Source organism: Lepidochelys kempii, chromosome 11 (genome assembly GCF_965140265.1).
Source record: "Lepidochelys kempii isolate rLepKem1 chromosome 11, rLepKem1.hap2, whole genome shotgun sequence".
In the NCBI taxonomy this organism is placed as follows: Eukaryota; Metazoa; Chordata; order Testudines; family Cheloniidae; genus Lepidochelys; species Lepidochelys kempii.
In genome coordinates this window covers 67439918-67466786 of record NC_133266.1, presented here as the reverse complement: position 1 = coordinate 67466786, position 26869 = coordinate 67439918, and the positions used below count along the sequence as shown (strand labels likewise).

General features: G+C 39.9%; 1 protein-coding gene across 3 annotated transcripts in view; it reads right to left on the bottom strand.

The window, feature by feature from the left end:
- Positions 1–26869, bottom strand: part of SPAG16 (sperm associated antigen 16) — a 722158-nt gene that overhangs the window by 275403 nt on the left and 419886 nt on the right. For all 3 annotated transcript variants that reach the window (XM_073306724.1, XM_073306725.1, XM_073306726.1), the window contains one exon: positions 10518–10703. In XM_073306724.1, coding sequence (XP_073162825.1) covers positions 10518–10703 — 186 coding nt within the window. The remainder of the gene's footprint in view (positions 1–10517; positions 10704–26869) is intronic.

The window sequence follows — 26869 nt, the reverse complement described above, 5'->3', positions numbered from 1 at the left end:
GAGTGTCCTGTCGTTTTGTCTTGAATGATTTCAATAACCGAACAACAAAGACTCTGCAAACTTCCCATGTAGTTAAACCTCTGAAAACTTGTGCATAGATTTTAACATTTTTTAAAGATGTTTTTCCAGGATTAATGATAGCTTCTCTCATTATTCTTTATAAGTGAAATTTTCTTCTTCAGTGGCAGCTTAAGAATCTATCTTGTGTATGTAGATGGTAAGCCTTTTGGGACAGTGACTGTCGTCCACTCTTTGTTTGTACAGGCCACAGCACAGTGGAATCCCATTCTTGGTTTGTCCCTTGGCACTAGTGTAATAAACATGAGTTGAATTCCACAAAGAATTGCCCTCTTTCAGAATGGCTGGTATCTCTTAATATTCTCAAAGGGACCGAGGCCACACACTATCTTTAAAAAGCCCTACGGTCATCACCATTCATCCTTGACCAGCCCCTCACAGTGCTTGTCTCTACTTCCAGACAGCACAGGGGACCACCATCTTCCTGAGGGCAGCAGGGCTCACTCCTACAGGGAACAAGAAGAGGGGATGGACATTTTAAAACAGGATATTTTATGGCCTCATTCTCACTGAGAAAATGGGAAATGGCAGCCATTTTAAAAGATGGCATGTTAATCCAGGGCAGACTATAGCCACAGTCCTGTTCAGAACACCTAGAGACGGCAGCCACTTTGAAAGTTGGCAATTCTTCACGAGTTTCTCTGAAGGAGAAGATTTTATCCATCAGCCTCTGATGACAGAAAAAATTTCAATTAAGAAAAATAACATTCATCCTAAATATTTCATTTAAAAATTACCCACTGCATCCATTCTGTTCACCAAGGAGGACAAGTGAGTAGAACCAGTGCAATACAGAAGGAAGAGAGTAGAGCAGAACATGAAGGTAAAGGAGGCAGATTGCACACTGGTTGCTTTGTGGTGCACTGGTGATGCAAAGCGGCTGCAATCCCAGTTTAACTAGCGAATTAGGTAATCAAAACAACCTTAACTCTGTCCCATGGAGACACTATAGAAAAATTATAAAAACAATGTACTGTATCTTTTAAAATCACAGTTTAATCTCCCGGGGCTCTGCAAACACTGTTATGATGAGTAAATCATAATTGTACAGCTATCATCCGGTGTCATTACAGGGGCATGTTACGGTGATTAAAGGAGCAGTAACTGTGTAATTCCATACCTTAACATATTTTTATTTCTTTTACATTTATTCTTACATCCGAATCCCCTGAATTCATAACACTGCCTTTGAATAGAATTACAACTGCAGTTCAGCAGTCAGGAAATGCAGACAGTACATAACAGAAGCTAAGGGTATCAGTGAAAAAATCTATTGCCAGTAGAGTTAAGGTCAATAAGAAGGAATTCTGAAAATATATTACTAACAAATAAATTCTTAGCAATGGTATGGATCCGATATTAAATAAGGATGGTAAAATTGCCAGTCATAATGTAGAAAAGGCATTCAATAAATATTCTGCTCTGTATTTAGAAAGATGCATTGTATTCCTATATTACAGTGATAATGAGATACTTTATATTCTATCAGTGACTAGAGAGGACTATTCTTTATCTTCTATCAGTGACTAAACAGCAATTATTAAAGTTAAATGTTTTTAAATTAGCAGGCCTGGAAAACCTGCACCCAAGAGTAATAAAAGAATTGCCAAAGAGCACTTTGAACCAATAATGTTGATTTTTAATAAATCTAATTACACTGGAGAAGGTCCAAAGGATTGGAAAAATAGCTAGTATATAAAAGCAGGGGGATATTGAATTACAAAATGACAAATAATGGCTGGGGAACAGTCAATAGCAAGTAACTGTGGTCCTGATTCTGATACTTTTATTCCCATGGAAGACTTCAAGGGGGTACTATAGAGCCGTTCTTCTCTGAAGGCTGGTTCCACTATCCTTATGGCACTGGAATAGTGTAAAAGTGCATGAGCAAGAATGGAGAATTGGCTCAGTTAAATTTCAGTGTAAATTAGAGAAGAATTTGGCCCCTTTATTTTAAATGTTCTTAGTCAGCACAAATAATTTCTCAAATTAAAGGTATAACATAGTTTTTCCATTTTATATACTGTATACAGCATATGCATGCTCCGCGAAATAACTGTCTGGGTTTACAGTAGGTACTTTAAGCTAAACTTGATTTGCATTTCAGAGATAAAGTCCTGAATCTCTGAAGAGATTTGTAGTCAGATAACCACAATTAATCTTGCCATAATGACTTTGACAGCCCTGGATTTATGGTCAGGGAAAACAATCCTGAATTGTTTGCTGAGCTATTAACATGGGCAGCTATATATTTTCAATCTTAGTTACACTGGTGAATAATAAGAGGGTTATACAAAATAATGATTAGCATCTCCTCTACCCCTCCTCCCTACAAACTACTTTCTATGGTTACTACAGAGAGGGGTATGGCCTGGGAAGGCTGGATATATCTAAATACAACAGTACTTCCATCCAAGCAGGAAGGTTAGGTATCTCTATTTACCTATAGATACTACGTCATTACATAGCTTATGGTCATTTCCTTCAGCACACAGCTAGACCTCAAAGCTCTTCAAAACCGCCACCACTATTTATGCAGAACAGTTAATACTGGGAGGCAACGGTGGGTACTCTCGACAGCAGTTCTTTTATGGCACTTGCATGTCTCTTGGGGGGGAAAAGATGCTGCATTTTTTACTCAAAACAGATCTTTAAATCAAGGGCAAACAGGCACTCCAAGAGAAGAACATTGTTGACGACAAAACTACCTTGCAGTATCCTGATTGTAGGAATGCCATTTATGGCTTGATATATGGCAGACACTTACAAGCTACAGAAAAGAAAAGTGCTTGTGAATAATTTCCATTTCAAAGACCAGACGTTTCAGAACCAGTTTCCCATCCTAACAGTAATAATAGAAAAACAAGCATATAGCAGTTTCCCAGCTTTCCTGTCACTGACAATTATTATATCTTCTCTGCTTGCAAAATTCTTTACGTAATACTCTACTAAGTTGTGTGTGTTTTAATGTCTTATGGTACATGCATTATATTTTTGGAACTGCTTTGTTGCAAATTCTGAGTTAATTCCAACCAGGGATGGAGAGCCCAATACTGATCTAATTTCAAATGCTTACGGAAGTAACGTTTGTGAGTTAACTGACAGAAAAGATGCAAAAAAGACTCCTGATACCAAATTTACTACCCAGGAAAGAAATTGCCTTAGGCATTTGCAAAAATTATATATTTATTGTGAAGGAGTTCCAGGAATTGCTTTATGAAATCTGAGTTTATTTCTAGAGCGGAACAAAGATTATCTTTCATTACTACGAAATGTGGCCTAGTAGATCAAGCACTGGACTGGGACTCAGGAGCTCTGAATTCTCTGCCTTGCTGTGCCACTAGCCTGCCAGGTGACCTTGGGCAAGCTATTTCTCCTCACTGTGCCTCAGTTTTCCTATCAGTAAAAATGGGGATAATGCTGCTTACATCCTTTTTAAAGCGCGTTGAGATCTACTGATGAAAATGCTATATAGGTACTAAGCAGAATCATCATCAAGGAGAGATTTTCTGCATGTTGCTTATTTATAATGTATCTTCTTTGGAAAGGTGACAGTTCACAGCAGAGGTGACACGTAGCTGTGGCTGGGGGAGGCACAAATGAAAGGTTCTGAGGGGTCAAGTGCCCCCCCTCCCCTCAATTTCTCATAGATGGCCTGCAGTGAGGAGGAAGCACCCCCCTGGCAGAGGCACTCTCAGTGTGTCCATGCAGCGCGGGGAGGGAGGAAGCAACAGGGCTGCTGGCTGCTGGCTGAGCTCCTCCCCCACCACATGGAGCTGCTTCACCTTCCCTGCTGCTGGTGTCCTACAAGTTGCCTCTGCCTTCATTCCCTAACTCACCTTGGTGGATGGACTCCAGCAACGAGGAAGGCAAAGCGGCCCCATGTAGTGGGGAGAGGAGCTAAGCTGACAGCCAGCCACCCCCGTCTGCTTCCTCCCTCCCCACGCTGCAGGGATATGGAGAATGCTGCTGCCAGGAGTGCAGCCTCCTTGCTACTGGACCTCACCACAAGAGGCACCCCAAGAAATGGTGGGGGAGAGAATGTGACCCTGCATACTCCCTCCCCACCCCTCCCCGCGTCGCCTCTGGTTAACAGCCTTGATTTCTGTCTTATGCCTGTAGTATTTTTCAATGTGATGTTTTCCCAAAGTGTTATAATTTATCTAGGACACCCATCTAAGTATGTTAGCAGTGAAAAAACCTCCTTGATAAAAATATGAGTTTATTAATACTAGCAATAACTTACCAGTGGATTAAATTGAATGATTTACCATTGATTACTACGGTAATCATAATAATCCCTCCCCCATCTGATCTTTCTGTTGCATACACTGTTTTCTCATCATACTCCTAGACTGTAAATTCTTTTGGATTTTCATTCCATTCGTAATAGCCTCCTGACCTCTGATTGGTGCCTTTAGGCATAACCACACTACTAATACTATAGGCAGAGCTCTTTACAACATCTGTAGTTAGAGTTGCCTAATTGTCCATTATGGATTATCCATTTTAAAAAAAATAATTTTGCGAAACTTTAACAATTCAGGCTGAAACTTTCCATGCTGGGCGTTAGCATCAGGTTGAATTTTTCTGGCATGTTTCAGTAAAAATAGTTCAGCTGATTCTGAGAATAAGGCTGGGGGGAAATGCATTGTTTTGCAAATGCTTAAAACCGGTCCCCCTTTAAATTGAGAAGTAGAGCTGGGAGAGTAGCGTTTGCCTAAATTAAAAAAAATAAACATAGGAAATTACGTTTTAAAAGCCTAAGTCAAAATAATGCCAAGGTTGTAAAGTCAAGCACTCCAAAAACAAACAAAAAACCCCCCATCCTTGTCCTTTTGAATTATAGTTTTAAATACATGCTCACATTTTCCCACATAAGTCCCCTACCTCATTCAGTGCACAGAGTAGACAGTGCCTTGAGAATAAATCGGGGTTGTGCAGTGAATGAGGCTTTTATCTGAAGGACTTCTGACTTGTTTATTGCAGAAGTTGAAAGGTGTTGAATGAAGCAAGGGACTGCAGGTAGAGAAAGGATGGCCTTGTGGCTAAGACAGCTGAATTCCCTCTGAGAGAATAGGCTGACTATTACATATACATGCAGTACAGTATAGCTGTTATATTTCTACAAAAAAGGCACTGTAATATATTTATTCTCTTTTTAGACATAACGTTTGCTATGGAAAATGGTTCATAATGAAGAAAAGAGGAAAATACATATCAATTTAGCAACAGCAGATGCTTTTAATTACAGTGACCACTGTACTTTTAAAAAAGTGAATATGGTTTAATATCTAACTTTTCTTTTTCCCTTCCTTTAGGCCCCTAGCTTACAACACCATCTGTAAGAACATAAAAATGGCTATACTAGGTCAGACCAATGGTCCATCTACCCTAGTACCCTGTCTTCCGACAGTAGCCAGTGCCAGATGCTTTGGAGGCAATGAACACAAGGCAATTATCGAATGATCCATCCCGTTATCCCGTCCTAGGTTTTGGCAGACAGAGCCTTAGGGGGCTGCATCCCTGACCACCTTGGCTAATAGCCCTTGATGGACCTATCCTCCATGAACATATCTAATTATTTTTGAACCCAGTTATGCTTTTGGCCTTCATAACATCCCCTAGCAATGAGTTCCAGAGGTTGACTGTGTGTTTTGTAAAGAAGTACTTCCTTTGTTTTAAACCTGCTGCCTATTCATTTTATTGAGTGACTTCTGATTCTTATGTTATGTGAAGGGGTAAAAATAACACTTCCTTATTTCCCTTTCTTCACAGCATTCATGATTTTATAGAGGTTTATCATAGACCCCCCCTCAGTTGCATCTCCTCCAAGGTGAACAGTGCTGTCTTTTTAATCTCTCTTCGTATAGAAGCTGTTCCGTACCCCTAATAATTTTTGTTGCCTTTCTCTATACTCTTTCAAATTCTAATATGTCTGTTTTGGAATGGGATGACCAGACCTGCGTGCAGTATTCAAGGAATGGGAGTATCATGAATTTATATAGTACCATTATGTAGACCCTTCGCCTGTGAGCAGTCAGTGTGGAATTAGGGTCAACTCCATCTGATTGTTTTACAGGATTGGAGCAGTAGGTTGGATCTCCTGTATTAGATCTCATCATGGCTTGCTGTCATCAGATCCCCTTTTCCTCAAGGGGGACTGGCCTACTTTTCACATTCTGTAAAAGGGTACATGTGGAGTATACTGTGCTCTGGATTCCACCTGTCCAATAGTAAAACAAAATCTTTACATCAATCTGCTGACGAGGAGCAGCAGAAGAAGCAGCAGCTCAGTTGTGGGGAAGTGAAAGTGGCTGGCTGATGGGAGTAACACGAGCTGTACTTTCTTTTAGGAAGGTTGAATTGGGAGCTGTAAACAGCATGCGATATAGATTTTTTTTAAAATAAAGGGAAAATGGAAAGTGGCCACACTGTCAGATTAGTGAGTGGGAGGCTCTGGTGATGGGAAGCAGCACTCAGGAACAGAGAGCAGACTTCTCTTTGATGTTTCCTGAACTCAGCATCACCTGGCTCAGTTCTTGGGCAATTTTCACTAGGGAGTGCACATCAGAAAAAGTTTTATTTTGAGCCATTTGATGGCACACAACTGAAATTTGTCTAATACAGCCAAACCCACTGACAGAGTAAAATCTGAAAGGTGTCAGAGGGTCCACACTAAGCTATCAGCACCATGGGACTCCTTCCTTTTGTTGGGTTCAGCTCTGACTATACCAGCATAGAGTGGAGCCAGGAAAGGGGCTACTGGATCCATGTTTACTCTACGGCAGTACTCATTTGGAACCTGTGTTCAGATAAATAGGTTCTATTTCAAACACGAAGCATTGAAATGTATGAAAATGTAAGAGGAAAGAACCCAAGCAGCCAAACAGCTGTCTCTCTGTTACCATAGGCAGGGCTGGTATCTTTATGCGGTTGGGATGAAATTTTTCATGGCAGGTGTCTGCCTCAGGCTCTATTTTGGGAGGGAAATCTCAACCAGAACTGTTCAGTGGGATTATTCTGTGGTGATGGCACTAGGTCAGTAGCTTGATGGCTTCCTGGCAGAGGGATGCTTGTTTATGTAATGCATTGCAGATGCATTGTCTGTCAAGATCCACACTGTGGAGTTCCATAGAACAGATAGGAGTGCCGTGCAAGCCAGTGTTATGGGCTCCCTATGCTGTTCCTGATGATATGTGATGAGTGTCACTGTCAGAGAGGGGGCAGGGAATGCACTCCTCCCATTCATACCATCTGGAGTCTCTCCCCTAGCTCATCTCCCTCAGCACTTGAAATAGGACTGTGACCCTCTTTTTCATGTGGTACTTGAATAGGGAGTACACTGACCCCAGCCAGAGTTGTAGGGGCAATAGGTGAAGCTTGGCACCTTTACCGTCCCCTGACTGTAGCTAGGGGTTTGGCTGATCCCCAACAGCAGCCTCTATACAAGGTGAATCTCCAGCTGCCAGTAAGACAGTTTTCTCCCTATGGTACAAAGGACCCATTAAGTTTACATAGGGAGTAGCTTGTTTGCACCTACAGCCACAGCTGAAGCAATGCACGTTTTAAAAAGCACTTCATGTGATCTGTAAGTTCTTTTCGGAAGGGAGGGTGTTTTCATTAGGTCTGTGTGCTCTGCCCAGCATAGTAGGGATCCAAGTGCTGACTGGGACCTATAAGTGCTTCTGCAATACAAATACTTTCATAATAATGTTATTAATAATATGATACAATGTACACTGAATTCAAGTCCTGTTGTCTTTTGTAACAGAACAGATAAATTATGCACAGAGAATCCTGACTCATGTGGCATGGACCAGTGTGCAAAATTTTAAGGTCAACATTTTCCAACACAATCTAATTTTCAGTGCCTTCCAGGTTTTTTATACCCAGCTTGACGCATTTTATGAGACAAGCAAAATATCCTCTTTTTATGTCTTCGGTAGGGAATAGTAAATACTTGTCTATTTGTGGGGAGCAGTGTTTCCAAATGTCTTCTATACCCGGTTTGTACATACTGTATATACTGAAAATCTTTTCCACAGGACATCATGCAAAGAGATCTAACTTCAGTAGAGTAGCTGGGCAGATTCTTTTAGTGCCTTTTGGACTCAATATGATCAAATTAAAGTAAATAAGCGAGAACGTCGGCTACTGTTATAACACAGAAAAATCAACCAGTGACGTTTCCATGTAAGCTTCCTAATTTAATAACCATTGAGTCTCCTAAGTCTGACCGGGTATATTGTGCCACATTCTCGTACCACCTTCTATTCTAGCTAAGCATTTACACTTTCTCATTACTTAAGGTTTTAACCATTATGTCATGATAGTCTTTCACATTGTCACTGTGCTGCTTACTTGTGGTTGTATGAGTAGCTGAGTATCACTCATTGCCAAATGCCAAATGTACATCAGACTGTACAGAGAAGGTAGAAAGGCTAGCTCCAAATTAGTGTGAGTGGGAGGCTAGGGTTGGTGGTGAAGCTTTGTGTTAATTTCTGTGACAACAAAAGCTTCCTTGGTGGAGATATTTTAAGATGTTTAAAGCATAACCACACCTAAGCAAATTTAAAACCATTCAGACATAGAATTAAAGCTATTCTTAGCACTATTCATTAGAGGTCACAAACATGTTTTACATCATGCTGAAAGATAATCAAGTTACAAGAAGTTAGGAAGAGAGGCAAGCGATCGATACATGAAGACATGAGAAGTTTCAACCTAATGTCGACCATTCATTCTTGTCAGAAAGACTGCTGCTATAGTTAGGCTGGTAGAACTGCCTCTTATTAAGGTTGCCCAACACTTCCCATTGTAAAAAAACCTGTTTTCGGTTGCCTATAACTTTGCTAAACTTTAATTGTTTGGGCTTAAATTTCACAAGCTGGGTGTGTGCTGCAAAATTTATTTATTTCAGTCATAATAGCCAAGCCAAGGACAAGGCTAGTGAAAAATACAGTGTTTTGTTCATGATAAATTCTGGCAAACTTTCTTTGAAGTGATCTAGGGCCCCTATGCTTTGGCGCAGAGACTTGAATTTTGCAGGAGAGGTGACGTTGTGCCAGGGATGTGCTATTTGCTGTCCTGTGAAAATCTGCCCAAATCTGGACAAAAGTTAAGGCTTTGAAAAACTGCAGTTCAGAGATGCTCTGTAGAGACTTGCTAGACCTTTTGCAGGTAAGGTACAAAACTCTGAAGACTTCATCAGCACTGAACATGCTCCAGCCCAAGACTAAGTAGGACTTTTCCTGCAGTTGCAGCTCTGGAATGCAGCAGGCCAGGCCTAGTTTAGGAACTGAAAATGAAAGCAGAAGACTCTCTCCTGTGCTCTCAATGACCCCCGGCTGGGGCCAGGAAGCATGGAAGAGAAAATGGCCTGATTCAAATGCGGAAGGGACAGAAGCTGGATCTGGGGGGTGAGGGAGATTAGATTGGGACAAGGAGTCATACATGCAAATTAAGAAATATATAATGCCACCTCATTAAAGTGGAAGAATTATTAGCTGAGCTGTAGGCAGAAACACACAAGTATTTCTAGAAGTGTCTCCTATAAAGTGGGCTCTAATTTGACCAAAGAAGGAATTTAAGAATATAGGCACAGTTGCCAACTTTCACACAGTAAACAAGCACCCCAAGTTTCACAATAAGCCAAAAATCAAGCTAATCCCATTTCAAAACAAGGCCAAAACAAGCCAATCCCAAAGAACCCCAACACTATGTGACTAGATTCCCATGGCGTGCAGTCTGGGACTGTGTTGGGCCTGCTGTGCACCCCAACTCTCTCCCCCACCCCCTTACCCCTGCTTGCTGGGAGCCCATCAAAAAAAAGAAGCAGCAAGCTACAGCAAGCTACAAGCCAAATAAGAACAAGCTACAAGCCAAAAACTAGCCAACGAGCAACTCACAAGCCAACTGAGCCAAAACCAGGCCCAATTTCTCTGTTTTTTTCCCGTGGGTTTCGCATGTTTCGATATAGGGCATGTATCCTTTAATCAGTCAGAAATCACACTTACAATACAACTAAAATAAGTGAAATATTGTTTAACTGGTCTACTCTTAGTTTAAAAAGTGTTGTGTAGTCATGCACTAGAAACAAAGCCTAGAAAACACACATTTAAGTTTCTGGCTCACAAAGCATTGATCTTGAAAATACACCAAGGAAATTCAGATGCAAAGTAAAACAATCCTGTTCTGAAATACTCTAAATTACCTGCTTCCCAGCTCTCAGCTCACTAAAGCCCTGATCTAGCAAAGCACATACATTCTTAATCTAATGTTGATATCAGTGGGACTACTCATGCTGAAAGCCAACCATGTGCTTTACTGGAATGGGGCCTAAATATATATCTCTACAGGTGACCTAACACATACCACATTTTGCTGTTAATTATAGTTATCAATCAGTTACACAATGATTTTCAATAAGTACACACCTGTTAATGTCCCATATTTTGCTGGTGTTGTCCATGGAAGCAGAAGCCACAAAATCTCCACAGGAATGCCACGAGCAGTCCCAGACTGCACGGCTGTGTCCTTCTAAAGTCAGAATACATTCACCCTTTGTGAAGTTCCATATCCGTACTGTTGTGTCTCCACTTGAAGTGACCAGTTTGGTGCCACTGTTACCAAGAAAAAGGAAGAGAGAGGGGTCATTAGCAAAGATGGAGGGGAAGATTACTTGGAGGCCTTCTGCAAACCATCTTTTTTCTCTATAGGAGTACAGGATGGGCACCTAGAGTTACATTTTGAATAAAGTGTAGAAAAAATGTTCTAAAAAATCTCAGTCCTGTCTTTGAACTGCTTTCTGATACAGATGCAGAGGAAACTGGCATTTTAGTGTGTATTAATGAAGTCATATTGAGAGAAAAGAAAACAATACTTAAAATAACTTTATTTCAGTGGAAAGTAAACATCGATTTCAAAAATACCACTCACTTTTTCTAATTTATTTTTAAGGTGATCAGCAATAAAGTAACTTAAGCGCAAACAATTGCTTTCATAAAAGGGTAAAAGAGGTTTTTCAAAATCCATACTAGTTTTTAACCAATAAATTGTTATGTAAACATTATAATTCTGTCTCCTCTCTCTCAGTAAGGTCGCATTACAGTAGCTAACATACAGTAGCTTCATTATATATTATATAAATGTGTGAAAATAGAATTCCACTCAGATTTTTTGTCAGATCTTGAGCTGATGTAAATAGGCATAGGTCTACTGAAGAAAACAGAGCTTCCCCAATTTACATCAGCCAATGATCTGGCCTTCTATTTTATTTATAAATGCATCAAAGAAAAGAATGCCGTGAGATCACATACAAAATCTAGTACCACAAATGACTTTAATTCAAATGTCTGAACTACTACTCCTGACATCTCACCCAGTGAGAAAACAGCTGTGGAAACACAGAGTCAGAGTTTAAGGCCAGAAGGGACCATCAGATCATCTAAGCTGACCACCTGTGTATCACTTAGCACCCTCCGGTCACCCCCACACACTAACTCCAACAACTGGAATTAGACCAAAGTCTTAGAGCTTTCAGGAAATTAAAATACTGTGTGGGTGGATCTTGCCTTAAAGATCCAGCAAACCCTGGGTTTGTTAGCCTTGTGGAGGATGTGTTGTCCAGAGTGGAGGACTCTCTGTTGGGAACATCCTTCCATCAGCCCCTCTGACATGAAAATGTGAGGACTGTGACCAGCTGCAGTACTGACCTCAAGGATCACAGCAGGACATCACTCAGATTGATGACAAACTGAGATATTCAGTCTTCTGTGCCTTGTAACAGAATGGCCTTTCTTACATCTATTACTTCTTCCCGCCCTTTCTTTTCCAATAGATGTCTGACAGATTGTTGCGTAAACGTATGTACTGAGACAGCTTGAAACATTTGTCTCATTTACTGGATAGATCTTAAGGCTCGCTTGGCATTATGAAATATTGCCAAAGGCTATGGCTACACTGCAAAACAAACAACCAAACAAAAAACAAAACAAAACACAGAAGGGAGCCTCAGAGCCCAGGTCAATTGACTCAGGGTCATGCTATGGAGCTAAAAATAGCAGTGTAGATGTTCAGGCTCAGGCTGGTGATAGGTTTCTGAGACTTGACCCCTCAGTACATTTCAGAGCCTGGGCTCCAGCCTGAGCCCTAATGTTTATACTGTTATTTTTATCTCCATAGTGTGAGCTCTGCAAGCCCAAATCAATTGACTCAGGCTCTCAAACTCATTACCACAGGTCTCTTTTTGCTGTGCAGATGTACCCTAAGTATAGTTTTCAGCCATTTTTAACACACATGGTTCAACCTGCTATTTCTATCAAAAATCACTGTAAAACCAATTACACCTCATGTTAAGGAGAAAACTTTTCAAAGTTACATCTCCCTGCAGTTTTAAAACCATAGGGCCCAATTCTGCTACCCGTTCTCAAATATTTCCAAGAATAAAAGCATCTAGTATGAGTAAGGGTTGCAGGATGAGATCCTAATTTTGCCAGATTGCTACAAGCAAATGTGTTATTATTAATGAATCATTTGCCATTTTAATAATTCAAGCTAACTCTGAGTTCAAGGGACATATAAAAGCAACACAGTGATGAGCTATTATTCTTTTTATTCATTTATAAAGATCACATTTCAGGTGATGGGAGGGAAATTTACTAAAAAATACGTTCTTGGGCTAAGAACATTGACTTTTTTTATTCAAGAATAATTTTAAAACAAATTTGGGAACAGCCATAAAATGAACGTTATGGAAAATATGATTGATTCAGAATGATTGCCACATTTATGGCCATTGTGATTCATAATGAGGCTTTATTTACTTCCAAACTTTTAAATACACAGTCCTGAAAAAGCAACACGAAACACAAGTTCTTTGGCCCAAATTCTGTCTCTCTTGGGGATGTAAGTTAGACATCTGATGTAAGCTGCCCAGAAAACTGGTATACATAGGAAAGTAGTCTAAATGGATCCCCATTGGCATTCTGGGGTAGGTCAAATAGAGTCTAGTTTTTCTTCCATAACAAGCGGGAGGGCAGAGTGCATCAGTCAAAAATACTGCATGTGAAAGGAAGAGTCCCATGAAGGATAGCTTCTGGTAGTGGTGAGTAAGTGCAAGGAAAGTGTAAAATAAAGGTACCCAATACCACACCTCCTGCAACATTAAGGGTCAGATCCTCACCTGGTGTAAATCAAGTGTAGTTTCATGAAAGTCAATCGGGTTACACCAACTGAGGATTTGCCCCCATCTGTGCCATCCCCAAAACACCTGGCAGCATACTTAAAGCCCACAGTTGACACACATGCTGTGCAGTGTTGTTGGGAATGTCTGTTGTCGCACCCAACAGCATTTCATTACTGAAAATACATTTTGAAGTCATGACACTGGCAAATTTGGACAGCACTTAAATAAGTGATCATGAAAATACACGCACTAAATTTTAAGAACCTAAAGTTAGGCTCCTAAATCAAAAAGTCCTGATTACAAACATATTAACCATGCAGTTGTCAGGCTTAACATTTTTCCAAATTTGTCTTACCAAAGTGCAGCATTCATTACATTTACAGATACTGCGATAACATTTTGTTCTCTAGAGCTAATGGCAACTTTTTAAAAGTGTGACCACTCTATTTATCTTTATACTTGCCTGATTTTAATATCTTCATAAGCTGACATTATATTATATTATATTATACCTATCGCAAATGTTTATCGGTCTATAATATACACACAGGCATATAGATCGATGATGTATTATTTATATTTTTACTGGAATATATAGTAACTATTCAATGCAAAAAATATATTATAAATGCCACATTAATGCTAAGCTAACACTGCCCCAATTATCAGCAGTAATTCCCATTAGGGACTCTACAAGTGTAAGATTTATTCACAGGAGAAAAAGAGCTTTGGTTAATTAGATTGTGGGCTTTCTCTCCCTCTACCCCTTTCATGGGGTAAACAATATTTACATTTCATGGATTACTAGCAGAACCTTATTAAGCCTGAAGAAGAAATATACTTGGACATAAAAAAGTAATTTAGGTTATACATGAAGTTAGATGCTTAATACAGGATTTGTGCTTATGGGCCTGACCCAAAGCACTCTGAAGTCAATGGAAAGTCTTCCATTGCAGCCAGTGCACTTTGTGTAAGACCCTATAAGCACGGGAATTTACTGATCCTCAGATTTGAGAATGAGAAGGAATCTTCACCTGGGCATTTGGTCAGAGACCTTGGAGTTTTTCATCTCCACCGGAAGCACTGACTCAGGCGAAAGTAGGTGTGTTCCACCTGGCTAATTTCCCACAGCTGCAAAATAGGCAGGCAGATGGTGGTGGTGGTTTTATTGTCTAATTCTATGTTTCCAGGTGTTTTTATTCATTTACTGTAAACTGTATTAATAAATTATCATCCATGCATAGACATAAGGGATCACAGTATAGCTACAGGACACAATCCCAAATTTTGCGGTTAGCCCAAACACACGGAAATGTGCGTGCACAATTCTTCATGCCAACTATTACAAATTAAGCCTTATTTTTTTCTCAATCTCTGAAACAGAAAGACTCTCAGCTATAACAGTCCGACACTGATCTAAGAGGGTTTTTTTTTTCTTGTTCAGGATTTTTAGAAGGACCAAAGGTTTATTAGGAATAAAAAACACTTTATTAAGAGTAGTGCTTTACATTTTATCTCCAGTACAGATTCCATTAAAGCTGTAATTCTTTGCATTGTTTCAAAGGCTACATTTCCTTCCTAAAACTACATTTAAAAAAAGAATTATTAGAGCACAGAGAGCTTTTGAACTATCAGTTTCAGCCTCTCCAGATAGAAATAGAGCATTAACTCTTGCTAAATCTTCATAAACCTTTCCCCCACATTCTGCTCTAAATTAAAAGATACAAGATACAAATGCTTTCAGATTTGTGATCAAAGACCAGAATTTCCACTCCACATAGCATGGATCCAACTGTTGCCTCATGGAATAGTGTCCCCAAGACCCTATGAATTGATTGCCTTGCCATTACCAGCTGCATGTACTTACCTCTGACTACTGGTCTCCACACTTGATTCCCTTTCCCCACCATTCTATTCTTCTCACCTGTTCCCAAGTCTGGTTCACCCCTAACATCTACTTCTCCCATTCCTGCATTCCAAAAAGTTCTGTAGATGCACACCACAGACAAAAGAGACTCCCTACATTACAAATCCATTATCCCTTCAGCTCCATCGTATTTCCTAGAAAACAGCACTACTAATACTCACTGACTGATTCTTACACACCTACAATTAGGGCGATAGGCATTTTGTGATTCTGCAGCCAGGAGAAAGAGAGAAAGAAAGAGAGAGAGTTTGTTTCCTGAGTCTGCAGTCAACCTGCAACAATGGTTCAGAAAAACAAACAAACAAACAAACAAACAAACAAACAAAAAACCCCTGCCTATTCATCTCCAGGAGGTATTAACTCTCAACTGTAAACAAGGCAACATAAATGCCAGTATTTCACTGCTGATCATTTCCGAGCAGAAACAACAGTTTAATAGGATTATCCCAAGATCTCAAACTGTGTGTCATGACTCCCCCAACTATTAAAAGTCCCTGTCCAGCTGTCAAAACCTTCAGCTGCCAACCTGTATGATGCAGTTAAACATTGTCCATATAAAAATCCGAAGCACAGTGAAAACTCAATATGGGATAACATTAAATGAATGAAATTTAAAATCAAAGTTTTAAAAAAATCATATGGGCCACTGTATTGATTGTATAACTGGTTTTCATATTCAGTTTAGTAAAAAATATCCATTTCTAATTCTAAATAGAGATGCTTCAGAATTTTTAATCAGCTGTAAGAGTGATGTTATAAAATCTAAAACTTCAGCTTTAACTGCAGTTTGCCCAGAAGTACACATTCACTGATAATTTTGTCAACCATGAATTTCATCGGCTAATATAGTGGCAATTCATCTAGCTTTGTGAGCTCTTTGTGAAGTTTCTCACAGTATTCTCTAATCTAGACTAATATGAACAATGCTCTTAGCTCCAAATTTCAAACAAAAACTCTAGTAGATGAGAGAGGCATGATTTATTACAGATAAGAAATATTCTTCCTTTAACCAAACCAAACTATATGTAAATCCAGAAATTAGTAAATTATCATTCTTACCATTCTTATATCAAGAAAGCAAGTTCTAATATATTACCTCAAAAATTTAACTTTAAATAAATGTAGGTAAAATCAAAATAATAAAAAGTATAGGCTTTAATCCGTTTCATATTTCTAATGTAACGTAACAGACCAGATCCCCAGATGGTGTAAATTGGGGCAGCTCCATTGACTTCAACCCACTGAGGAACCATCTAAACATTATATTTTTCCATTAGTGCTACAGCGGCAAGGTCCCACACCAAGACAGATTAGGACGCTGAAGCTACAACATATTAGCTTTTCCTATGCGTTTCTCTCACCACCACCTTTAGCTGTTTTAAATAGATATAAGAATTATACAATCTAGTCAATTCTCTATTTATATATAAATATTTATTTTTTCTCATTTATTCCCTTTTTGACGGGGATGGGGGGGTTAGTGATGTTCCCTGTGGTGGATAGTGCAGCTGCAGTGCGGAAAATTTCAGTATTGGTGTTTCTCAAATGAAATGGAAGTCTTCATGTTTCCTTTTGGAAGGGCAGAAACCCTTTTCATTGGGAGCAACGTGACACCAAATTTTTCCGAAGATGGACGTAACATCTCCATTTTAAATCAAAGCAGAACATGTACATTATTCTGTGGCATTTTAAACCAGGAGGACTATAGTATCAATAGAGAATGAGGAAAGGATGAAAGAAAACAGCAGAAGGGCAAGAGATGGGAATGCTTTACTTCTTTACCTCTGATGTAACCATCCAATCAGAGAGGAGAAGAAAACAAGAAACATGGGAAGAGTGACAACTAGATAATTTATCTAATTTGTCATAATATCACTGGAGATATTATCATGATCCATCACCCACTAATGAGCCAATCATTAGGCAGCTGTGGAAGGAGAAGGGATGGCCATTTTGCGTGTCACAATCTCATTCTCTCAGTAATGATCTGGAGGGGAGGTATATCGGAAAGAAGCAATTATGCGTCAGAATTGTACACTCTGCATTTTTGTGGGTTTCTATTATTCATTTGGGGCTGTACCAGTGCAAAAGAAATGAGTTGGTAATACATGCTTTATTTGTTTGTTTCACACTTGTATAAAACTCAAATAAGGACATTTCTTTCCTTCTTTTTGTAACCTCACTCTCAATCTGGAACCTTAAAAGAGAGTTTTATTTTCATCAGCTGTAGTGTATGAAAGCTCTGGTCAGCAGAATTTGTCCTGGGTGCTATATGTAGTTGAAAACAGTAGCTATCTTTACTAAGAGGTGGAATCAAATGCAGCAGTCTCATAGAAGGAGTTTATAGACATTTTATATTCTGCTTACAGATAAAATGCATTCAAACTGAAAGGTATGGGTGGTGGCAAATTGGAGACGCCACCTTTCTCAACTATGTACACCAAACAGTCTCTCATTGCCAAAATGACATATTCGTGAAGAAGCAGCCTCAGGTTTCAGTGAAATTATTTTATTTAGTTATTGCATCATTGAAAAAATGAATGAAAAGGAATTCAACATCTTACTAAGAGAATTCCTGATCTCAGAGCATGTCCTCATGTCTCTTTAACATACTTCCTCCTGCCTCTGCACTTCCTGATAGGTACATGCAGTGTCCAGAAGGAGGCACTACACCATGCTCATTGTGAGGGGATTTATTCTTCAGGGAAAAGCAACCGCAAATCTCCTCTGGTTGAGTTTCAGACAGTGGAGCTTTAACAAAGTTCTGGAGTTGCGGGGAGGGCTCTTGCCTACAAAATGCACATTGAGGTGCACTCTCCTCATATCTGGTCAAATCAAGCAGGAGCATACTGGGTTCACTGTTGGTTGAGACTGTTAAAGCACTGCCAACCCCAAGCAATCAAAAATCATGAATCAACGCCAGTCTACCCCTTCTTCCAAAATCATGAGGCTTTAAAATAAATAACACAGTTATTTTCCTTTGTATTCTGGTTTCTGCATCATTAGGGTGCACTTGGGTCACATTTTCAAGCTTCTCTCTGTAACTACAAGGCTAGAAGCTTACTTTAAAAAAGAAAAAAAAAAAAGGAGACCTGAGATTCAATGCAATCATTTGTTCCCAGGAGCTGAGGCCTTAAGAAAACCCCTGAAGACCTGCGATAAAATTGTAATAGTTGACAGCACTGTCGTTAACATCTCCTTATTGTAGAGTAGGGTGACAGCTGGACTGGGGACATTTTGATTCATTCAGATGTCCCCAAATTCTAACACTCATGTCTGTGGGTGAAGAACCACACTTGCCACCCACTGGGCTTAAAATTCGTGGCTTCCTTCCACAACCTTTGAGGAAGCAGGAATTAACCCCAGAAATGAATGCCATACTCATGGGGAAACATCGTAGTTATTAAAAAGGACCATTCAAAGGCCTCGAGAGAAAGTAATGCCTAAATCTGCAGCAGTAGCAGGTCCCCATGCTGCAAAACACATAGTAATAATATTTTACGCAACCAAGAGTCCAACAGCCCCTCAGCCCTCAAAGATGGCACCTCCTGCTTCTTGCAGTGGTGTTGATTCTTGGGCACAGTGTGAGCATGGAGTGGTGAGGTTCTCTGTTGTGTAGCCAGGTGTCAATATGCTGGTTAAGGTTTCTTCCATGGGACCTGGGCCACTCTTTTAGCCTGCCTGTGGCTATGCCCGCAGCCTACTCCCTAGGCTGATCTCCTAGCTCCAAGGTTAGGATGAATTTCAGCCTCATTTAGAATAATTGCATATTTATACATAGGTTTCAGAGTAGCAGCCGTGTTAGTCTGTATTTGCAAAAAGAAAAGGAGTACTTGTTGCACCTTAGAGACTAACAAATTTATTTGAGCATAAGCTTTCGTGAGCTACAGCTCACTTCATCGGATGCATTCAGACTTATGCTCAAATAAATTTGTTAGTCTCTAAGGTGCCAGAAGTACTCCTTTTATATTTATACATAATAATAATAATAATGAACAGAATGGTTTTTACACAATTATTTCCCCAGTGTGATAGTAAAAATTGATAGTTTAAAATGTTTTCGACTATATATTTTTTCAAAAGCTTTCCATTTGTTGCATGTCTTTGTTTTTACATTTTTAACATTAACTCAATTTAAATTTACCTTTTCAGCTTGTCCCAGCACCACCCCTGTGCCAGCTGACTGGCCCACAGCCAGCCAGGTGGTCTGCAACCAATGCCCTGTCCCTACTTATGCAGGGTGGACATCTTCACAAGTGGGGAATACACACAGTTTCTCTCAAAACGGCTGCCTTTAGGCCTCTGCTTATGAATCCACCTCTTGATGCTGGTGATCCTGCCAGTTGTTGGCCTGTCTCTTAAATTGCCTTTTTAGGTAAAGGTTTTGAAAAAGTTTGGGAGAAGTGAATTATGTCATCTCTGATTCCTTTCAGCCTCCATACATAGCAGTTTCCTTGCTGGATGCAAAAGGGTCTGAACAGCCTTTCATACTATTGGCAAGGAGGTCTTGGCAAGGGCTGAGGGGAGGGATCCTCACAGTGACATTGGGCAATTGAGTTTCTGTCCCAAACGTTCTTGTGTAGGGTTCTGCAAGGTTTATTCCTGTCACCACTCCTTATTCCACATAACATTGAAGGCCCCTTTGTGGGAGAAGAGGACTATTTTGCTTGCATAGCCGTTAGCTCAGTCTCATTTTCATCATAATAAGAGTGTTCCTGAGATGTTGGAAAGTGAATAAAAGCAACTTGGTTGATGCTCTCACTCCTGAGGAGATGCTAGTAAAATTTAGGAAGTAGCTAAATCCTAGAGCACAGATTGTCCCCATATTAATGAAGGGGTGTGCCCATTCTAAAATATACAGGTTCAGATTTTATGACATACATAAACTTAATGACATCTATGCTACTTGCATGTGCCATGGGCATGCATAGTGCTCTGCAGACATAAAACAAGACAAGGTTCCTATCCTGAGGACCTTACAGTCTACTATATAGTAGATGAGCAGAGATTCATAGGTCAGGGTGATAATTATGGGGTCTCCAAACAAGGACAGACAGGGCCAAAGGAAGAGCTTGGACGACTCTTCCTTAAAGTTTTGTTTCATAACTCTAAGAGGGACAATGGCAATGGGGGGAGGGGGCGGCACCTGACTAGAGTTTAACAGTAGAATGTCAGCTGGAGGCATGGAGTTTCCAGGAAGAGAGTGAGGTAAATTTCAGTTAAGTTCATTTTGTAAAATAAAGACAATCACCAACGTAAACCATTCTGAAATACAGTCTAAGACATTTTAAACTATCTATTTTTATCATACTTGAGAAATAATAGCACAAATAATCATGCAATAAAATCAATCCTAAAGTGCAAAAATAACATTTCTGTTAATTTCTATTATTTTATAAGCATGCAACTATTCTAAATCTGGATTTACAGAATTGCTGTACTACTCCATGTGACAGAGCAGGCTACCACTGAGTAGGAGAAAAACATTTAATAGCTTCACCTTAGGTTAATACCAAAAAACCTATTTTAGGTGCATTAAAATCCTTCACTGAAACTGTATGGAAAGCCCCAGGGGAAAGGTAGGGAAGAAAAACAAACAATAGCAGGGTGCATACTGCACAGCTGGTTTCTTCCTTCTTTCAGACCTCATTACAAAAGACAGAGACCAGGACACAGCTCAGGAGAGTGGGTATTTGCTGATGGACTCATGTGATGCGGCGTGTGAGTGCTGCTGTTTATCCCATCATATTGTACCACCCGGTGCCGAGAATGTGGGCACTGCAGCTTCCCACTGAGGATGGCCAATCCTTAGTTTAGCTGTTTCTTGGTTCTCATTTAGATTTGTTGTGCTTCTTTACATATGTTGTTGTTGATGGGCCCTTATTACTCCTATTTAGAGGGGGAAAGGTGGAATAATGTTTTAAATTAAAGGAAAAACATTCCACAGCATAGAATGGTAGAGGAGGCTGATTGGTTGAAATACAAAAGGGGCGGAGTCAATGGCCGATATAACTTTTCTGCAGCTCCTAAGAACTCAGTCTAGATTAGACTCATAGACTTTAAATTCAGAAAGATCTAGTCTGACCTCCTGAACATTGCAGGCCACAGAACACCACCCACCCACTCTTGTAATAGAACTGTAACCTCTGGCTGAGTTACTGAAACAAAATAATCATTTAAAGACTTCAAGTTACAGAGAATCCACCATTTACACTAGCTTAACCCGCCATGTGCCCCATGCTGCAGAGGAAGGCAAATCCCCACCACGGTCTCTGCCAATCTGACTTGGGGGAAAATTCCTTCCTGACCCCAAATATGGCTATCAGTTAGCCGCTGAGCACATGGGTAAGACCCACCAGCCAGACATCTGGGAAAGAATTCTCTGTAGTAACTCAGAGCCCTCCCCATCTAATGTCCCATTACCAGCCATTAGAGATATTTCCTGCTATCAGTCCCAGATCGGCTACCAGTGTTAGATATCAATACCACTTAGATATCATGTATGGCTTAGTTTCTAGCAGAAATTCTTTTATACTTAAGACTGAGGCTGAAATGTGGTGGTGTATTTACTGAATATTGCTGTTCTGTAAATCAGATTATTTATAATAGATTTTAAAAATTAAAATCCCCTATTTTGATGCATACAATGCACTCCCAATTTCTTTCTGCCTTCTCTCTCCCTCACTTATTCTGTGAGTCTACAGCACACATCTCTCATGCTATAACTGTAGAATGACACTCCTTTAAAAACAAAACAAGAGCCTAGGAAAGAACCCGTTTTATTAACCTACATGGTGTGTCATTTATCCAGGTAGCTGATACCACAGAAGGAGTCAGAAATCACAAACATATGATTTTCCTCATTTATCATCCTCATTTATCATCAAAACTGGGACAAGAATGAATTAAATTAAAAGGGTTCAAACTCAATCCTAAACTGGCATTTTATAAACCAATTAAGAAATTTCAGGTCCAGCAAACACAGCAGCAAGCACCTGCTGGTCGATTGTAGGCACACTCCTTCTCCTCACAGGAGCAACAGATCACTCCAAAGTGCAGGGCTCTGGCCCTCCCTGAGGAATCCAGTCCTAGCCAGCAGGAACCCTGTGCTCAGAGCACACTGGTCTGTTTTCCTGCTCTCCAATGCTATGCTGGGATTGGCAGGGTTTGGCCCCTACTGAGTGCACTCTGACTTTGCTAAATACCCTTAAAAATCAGTTAAAGAAAAAAAAAAAAGAAAAATATGAATCTCTGTCTTTCAGAAAGCTGAAGTTTCAGAGTTCACTGCATTGGGCTAAAAAGATCATGACAGACAGTGATATATTGCTTCCACTAACGTGTTGATGTCGCTTCTCAGTTACTTCCAAACACTTAGTTGCTCATGTCGTACTGAAAAGCCCAAAAGAATGTTGAACACATTCAGATGAAACACAAACCCGCTTTTTTGTTTGTTTATTGAGGGAAGGAGGAAGGACGGAAGAGTTCAGTTATCTATTTTTGTTAATATAGCCTTTGCACCAAAATACCACTAAAAAACTGTTCTCATCGTATTTCTGGCTCAACCAAGTCAGCAATTATTGCTACTTTTAAGAAGGAGGTGACACAAAAACTACCATCTGGAAGCCTTTAGAAATTCTCTCCAAAACTAGTAATGCATAATAAGCCTAGTCCAAATTATAGGTATTTTTTCATCCCACTCTTCATAGTAGTTAGATTCTTTCATAATATGTTTGTGTTTGTCTGTTGTTCAATGACATTGTAATTGGTTTCCTCTCCTCCACTAGCTGGTTGACAAGTGGGTGTGGTGTTGTAGGAAAGCTGTGGCAATGGAAGGGGAATGTTCTCTTTGAGAGCGACCTCTCACCAGTTCTATGGGAGACAAGCACTCTGTGAAAGGACTTTGGCTACATTAAAGGGCAGTTGTACTTGAAGACAACGTAGCGTCTGCTCATTCAGTCAGACCCCCTCATGATACAAGGTGTTTCAGAAATGAAGACTAGTTGGGTATAGTTACATGGCCACTATAATGTAAAAAGAACATGCTCCCACCGCCAGTAAGGTTTGAAAATATAGCACATGTGAGCTTTTGGGAGGATGGAAGGGCTGTAAGTAAGTTTATTGACCAAATCTCACCTGTGCTATGTTTATTTGGTTCTCCACATGTTTAAATATTTTTGTTTTCATTTTCAAGTGATCAGAATACTGGTGGAATATGCTGGCTCAAACAAAAGAAAGAAATCCTCAATTTCACAGAGCAAGCTTTCCCAGCAATGCCACTAGCAGTTTGATTCAGTCATGATGCAAAGGCACACCCAGTATCTTTAGGAGTAAGGACAGTTCAGTCTGCATGCAAATTCAGTCTTTGGTCTCTGCACGTGTTTTTTAATGTCTATAAGGAAATAGACTGCAAGTGCCAGTGCATTTTACATACTGTAGGTCATCATAACATCAACTTATTGCTCCCAAAACAGCAGCCAAGATCTTATGTTACCACTTATCTCAAATAGTGCCTACAAGATGTTGACAGAGGGCACTGCAGTAGTCAGTGTTCAGTGTTTGGCTAGGCTCTCCACATTCACATCTGGGGTATTCCTCAGCCTCTACTTGGTGATATTATCACCAGTCTTTGCTATCTCAGGTCTCGCTCAATTTAGAGTACACAGTGTTTCATTCAAGGTTGCTGTGTGGAGGGAGTTGTCCTGAAGGAACCAAGGTCTCCAAGATCATTGGCCTTTCCTGCCATTTTGTTACTCTGTAGCCTTTCACAGTAGTATTTTGGGGTAATGGATTTTTAGAAGCAAAGCCCTTTCTGGACTTTAGACTCTTGGTTAGTAGTATGTATCCATATACACTGGGTGTCTCAGATCATGCACCTGTTTTTGTCTCCCCTTTTTAGTAAAGGCATCCTGCTGCCTCAGTAATGGTGGTGGAATTCCAATGAGGAATTATAGCAACACCGTGCGAGTTTGTTTCAAGGTCTCTGTTGATCCTATCCCTTTTATGTTGGCCTGTTTCTGGAGTACACAGTTCCTGGAGTTCACTTTCGTTTTTCAGCTTCTTGATGTGCTTTTTGAATGTTTGGTCCAATATGACATCTGGGTACACTGGATGTTCATAATGCTCAAGGACTGGACCATTCCATGATATCTGGAGTTTTTGCTTGGCCTGGTGGTGTTTCAGATGGAAGACACACACTTGTGTTGTCTAGGGTTGGCATTCAGGAACTATGTGCAGTAGTATTCTCCATGTACACTCAGGGAGTCAATTAGAAAATGCTCAATGTCCTCAAATCTCTCTAAGTGGGTAGCAATGCAAAGATCTATATAAATTAATCTTCACATGCCAGGGAATTCTGGTTGGTCATTTGTGCAGACATTAAACAGCAAAGATGATAGCACGGAACTTTGGAGCAATCTAGTCCATTGACAGGTTTCAGAGTAACAGCCGTGTTAGTCTGTATTCGCAAAAAGAAAAGGAGTACTTGTGGAACCTTAGAGACTAACCAATTTATTTGAGCATAAGCTTTCGTGAGCTACAGCTCACTTCATCGGATGCATCATGAAAAGCTTATGCTCAAACAAATTGGTTAGTCTCTAAGGTGCCACAAGTACTCCTTTTCTTTTTGCTAGTCCATTGAGTATGCCATCGACTCTTCTGACCACCCATCTTGACAAACAAATATTGATTCTTGAGCAAGGAGGAGTTGACCTGGACCATCTTGCTATTTCTAAAAATTCTTGCCAGTTTCACCAGAAGTACACAATGGTTCACAGGGGTGTAAGCAGCTGACAGATCAACAAATATAGCCCCTGTAATTTTGCAGGTTTCAAAGTTATCTTCTATGTATTGAGTTAGGTTTGCAACTTCACCACAGCATAACTGTCCTGGGCAGAATTTGGTTTGGTCATCAGTCAGCTGCCCTTCCATTATTGGGGTTATTCTACTTATTATCCACTCACATAGATTACAGGTTAAGTAGAGTAATGATATTGGTCAGTAACTCTTTGCAGAGTTAAGATGTTTAGGGGGTTTGAGTACTGCAACCACTTTAGCCTGTTTCCACCTTCTTGGGTATCTGCATTGTCTCTGTGCAAGAATTAAAGAAGCAGCCACTTCTGTGTTCTTGTTCCAAAGTGTAATAATAGATCACTAGATATACATTTGAGACCAGCTGCCTCTCCACAATTCAGGGTTTTCATGGCTATTGTGAGCTCCTCAATGCTCATTGTGGGCTTTGGTGTTTATGAGAAGTGAGCAAAGTTACTGTTTAACATGTTTAATTCTATGTTTTGCTTTGTGGACTGGTTTACCATTCAGGATGAGCTGGTGTGCAACTTGGTTGGGAGAAATTGCAGGGATCCACTTTTCACTGTTGTCCATCAGAGTTCAGATTGCAGATGGTGGCCCTATTACAAACATGGCACAGGTTTGTTGGTTCAAGCAGGTCTCTCCAGCATTCACACTGCTCTTTTCTGATCTCTCTCATAAGCATTTCCCTGAACCCAATGGTTTCTTCATCAAAGGGATCAAAAGGACAAACAGTTCTGAACATCTCTTATGTTCTTGGCTTGTTTGTTCTGAAACCCCAAGTACAGGGAGTTGTGTCAGATATGTGCAAATTGTGACCCCCCTGTTAAGCTCCCATTACAACTAACCATGGAAGAGACCAAATTTAACAATATGTACCGAGACCACAATAGAAGGGAGACAGACAGACTGTAGGCTGTGGCCTGGGCTAGATTCAAACAAGTCCATTGGCAATGAGTAGCTCTGAGTCCCAGTACAAATATCCTGAGTGATATAGTTCTTTCCAGCCTAGTGCTCTTAGAAATATAAGTAGCTTCCTTCCAAATTAATGCAATTAAAGAATAATTAAATGAGAATTTTAAATAATTTAGGTACCCAGTAGAGGGATGTGTACTTAATACACTCTAATTTGCCTTTTAAGAGGTTTTGGAAGCATCTGGGGTAGGGAATAAAAATGGAAAAGCCAAAAAAAAAAATTAAAAAATTGAAAACCTGCCATAGTGGTTGCAAGTAAACTATCTTCATTTGCCATCTGCAGCTGAGTAGCTGGGAATAGAAATATCTCTTCATGTCAGATTACATTTTGGGATGGTTTAGTTTATCTGTGCCTATTACAAACATTTGGGGCAAATCAACAAATGATGCAAAACACCAGTTTTGATTTAAAGTTTCTTAACACAAAGGGCAGTAAATTGAGGATTACATTTGGAAATTCTCTAATCAGACACATTGTGATGATGTGGAAATGCAGTTAGACGTAATGAATGCTATTTTGTTTGAACAGAACACTTTAGCAACTATGTATGTGCTCACAAGCCCAATTCTTCCATTCTTATGTTGAGTAACAATCAAGCAAGTTCTCCCACATTGACTTCATTGGGAGTAATCAGATAAATTCATAGATTATAAAGACAGAAGGGATCACTGTGATCATCTAGTCTAATCTCCTGAATAACACAGGCCATAAAACTTCCCTGAATTGATTCCTGTTTGAATTAGAGCAGATCTTTTAGAAAAACATCCAATCCTGATTTAAAATTGTCAGGGATAGAGAACCTACCACAACCCTTGGTAAATTGTTCCAATGGCTAATTACCCTTACTGTTAAAAATTTATGCTTTATTTCCAGTCTGAATTTTGTCTAACTT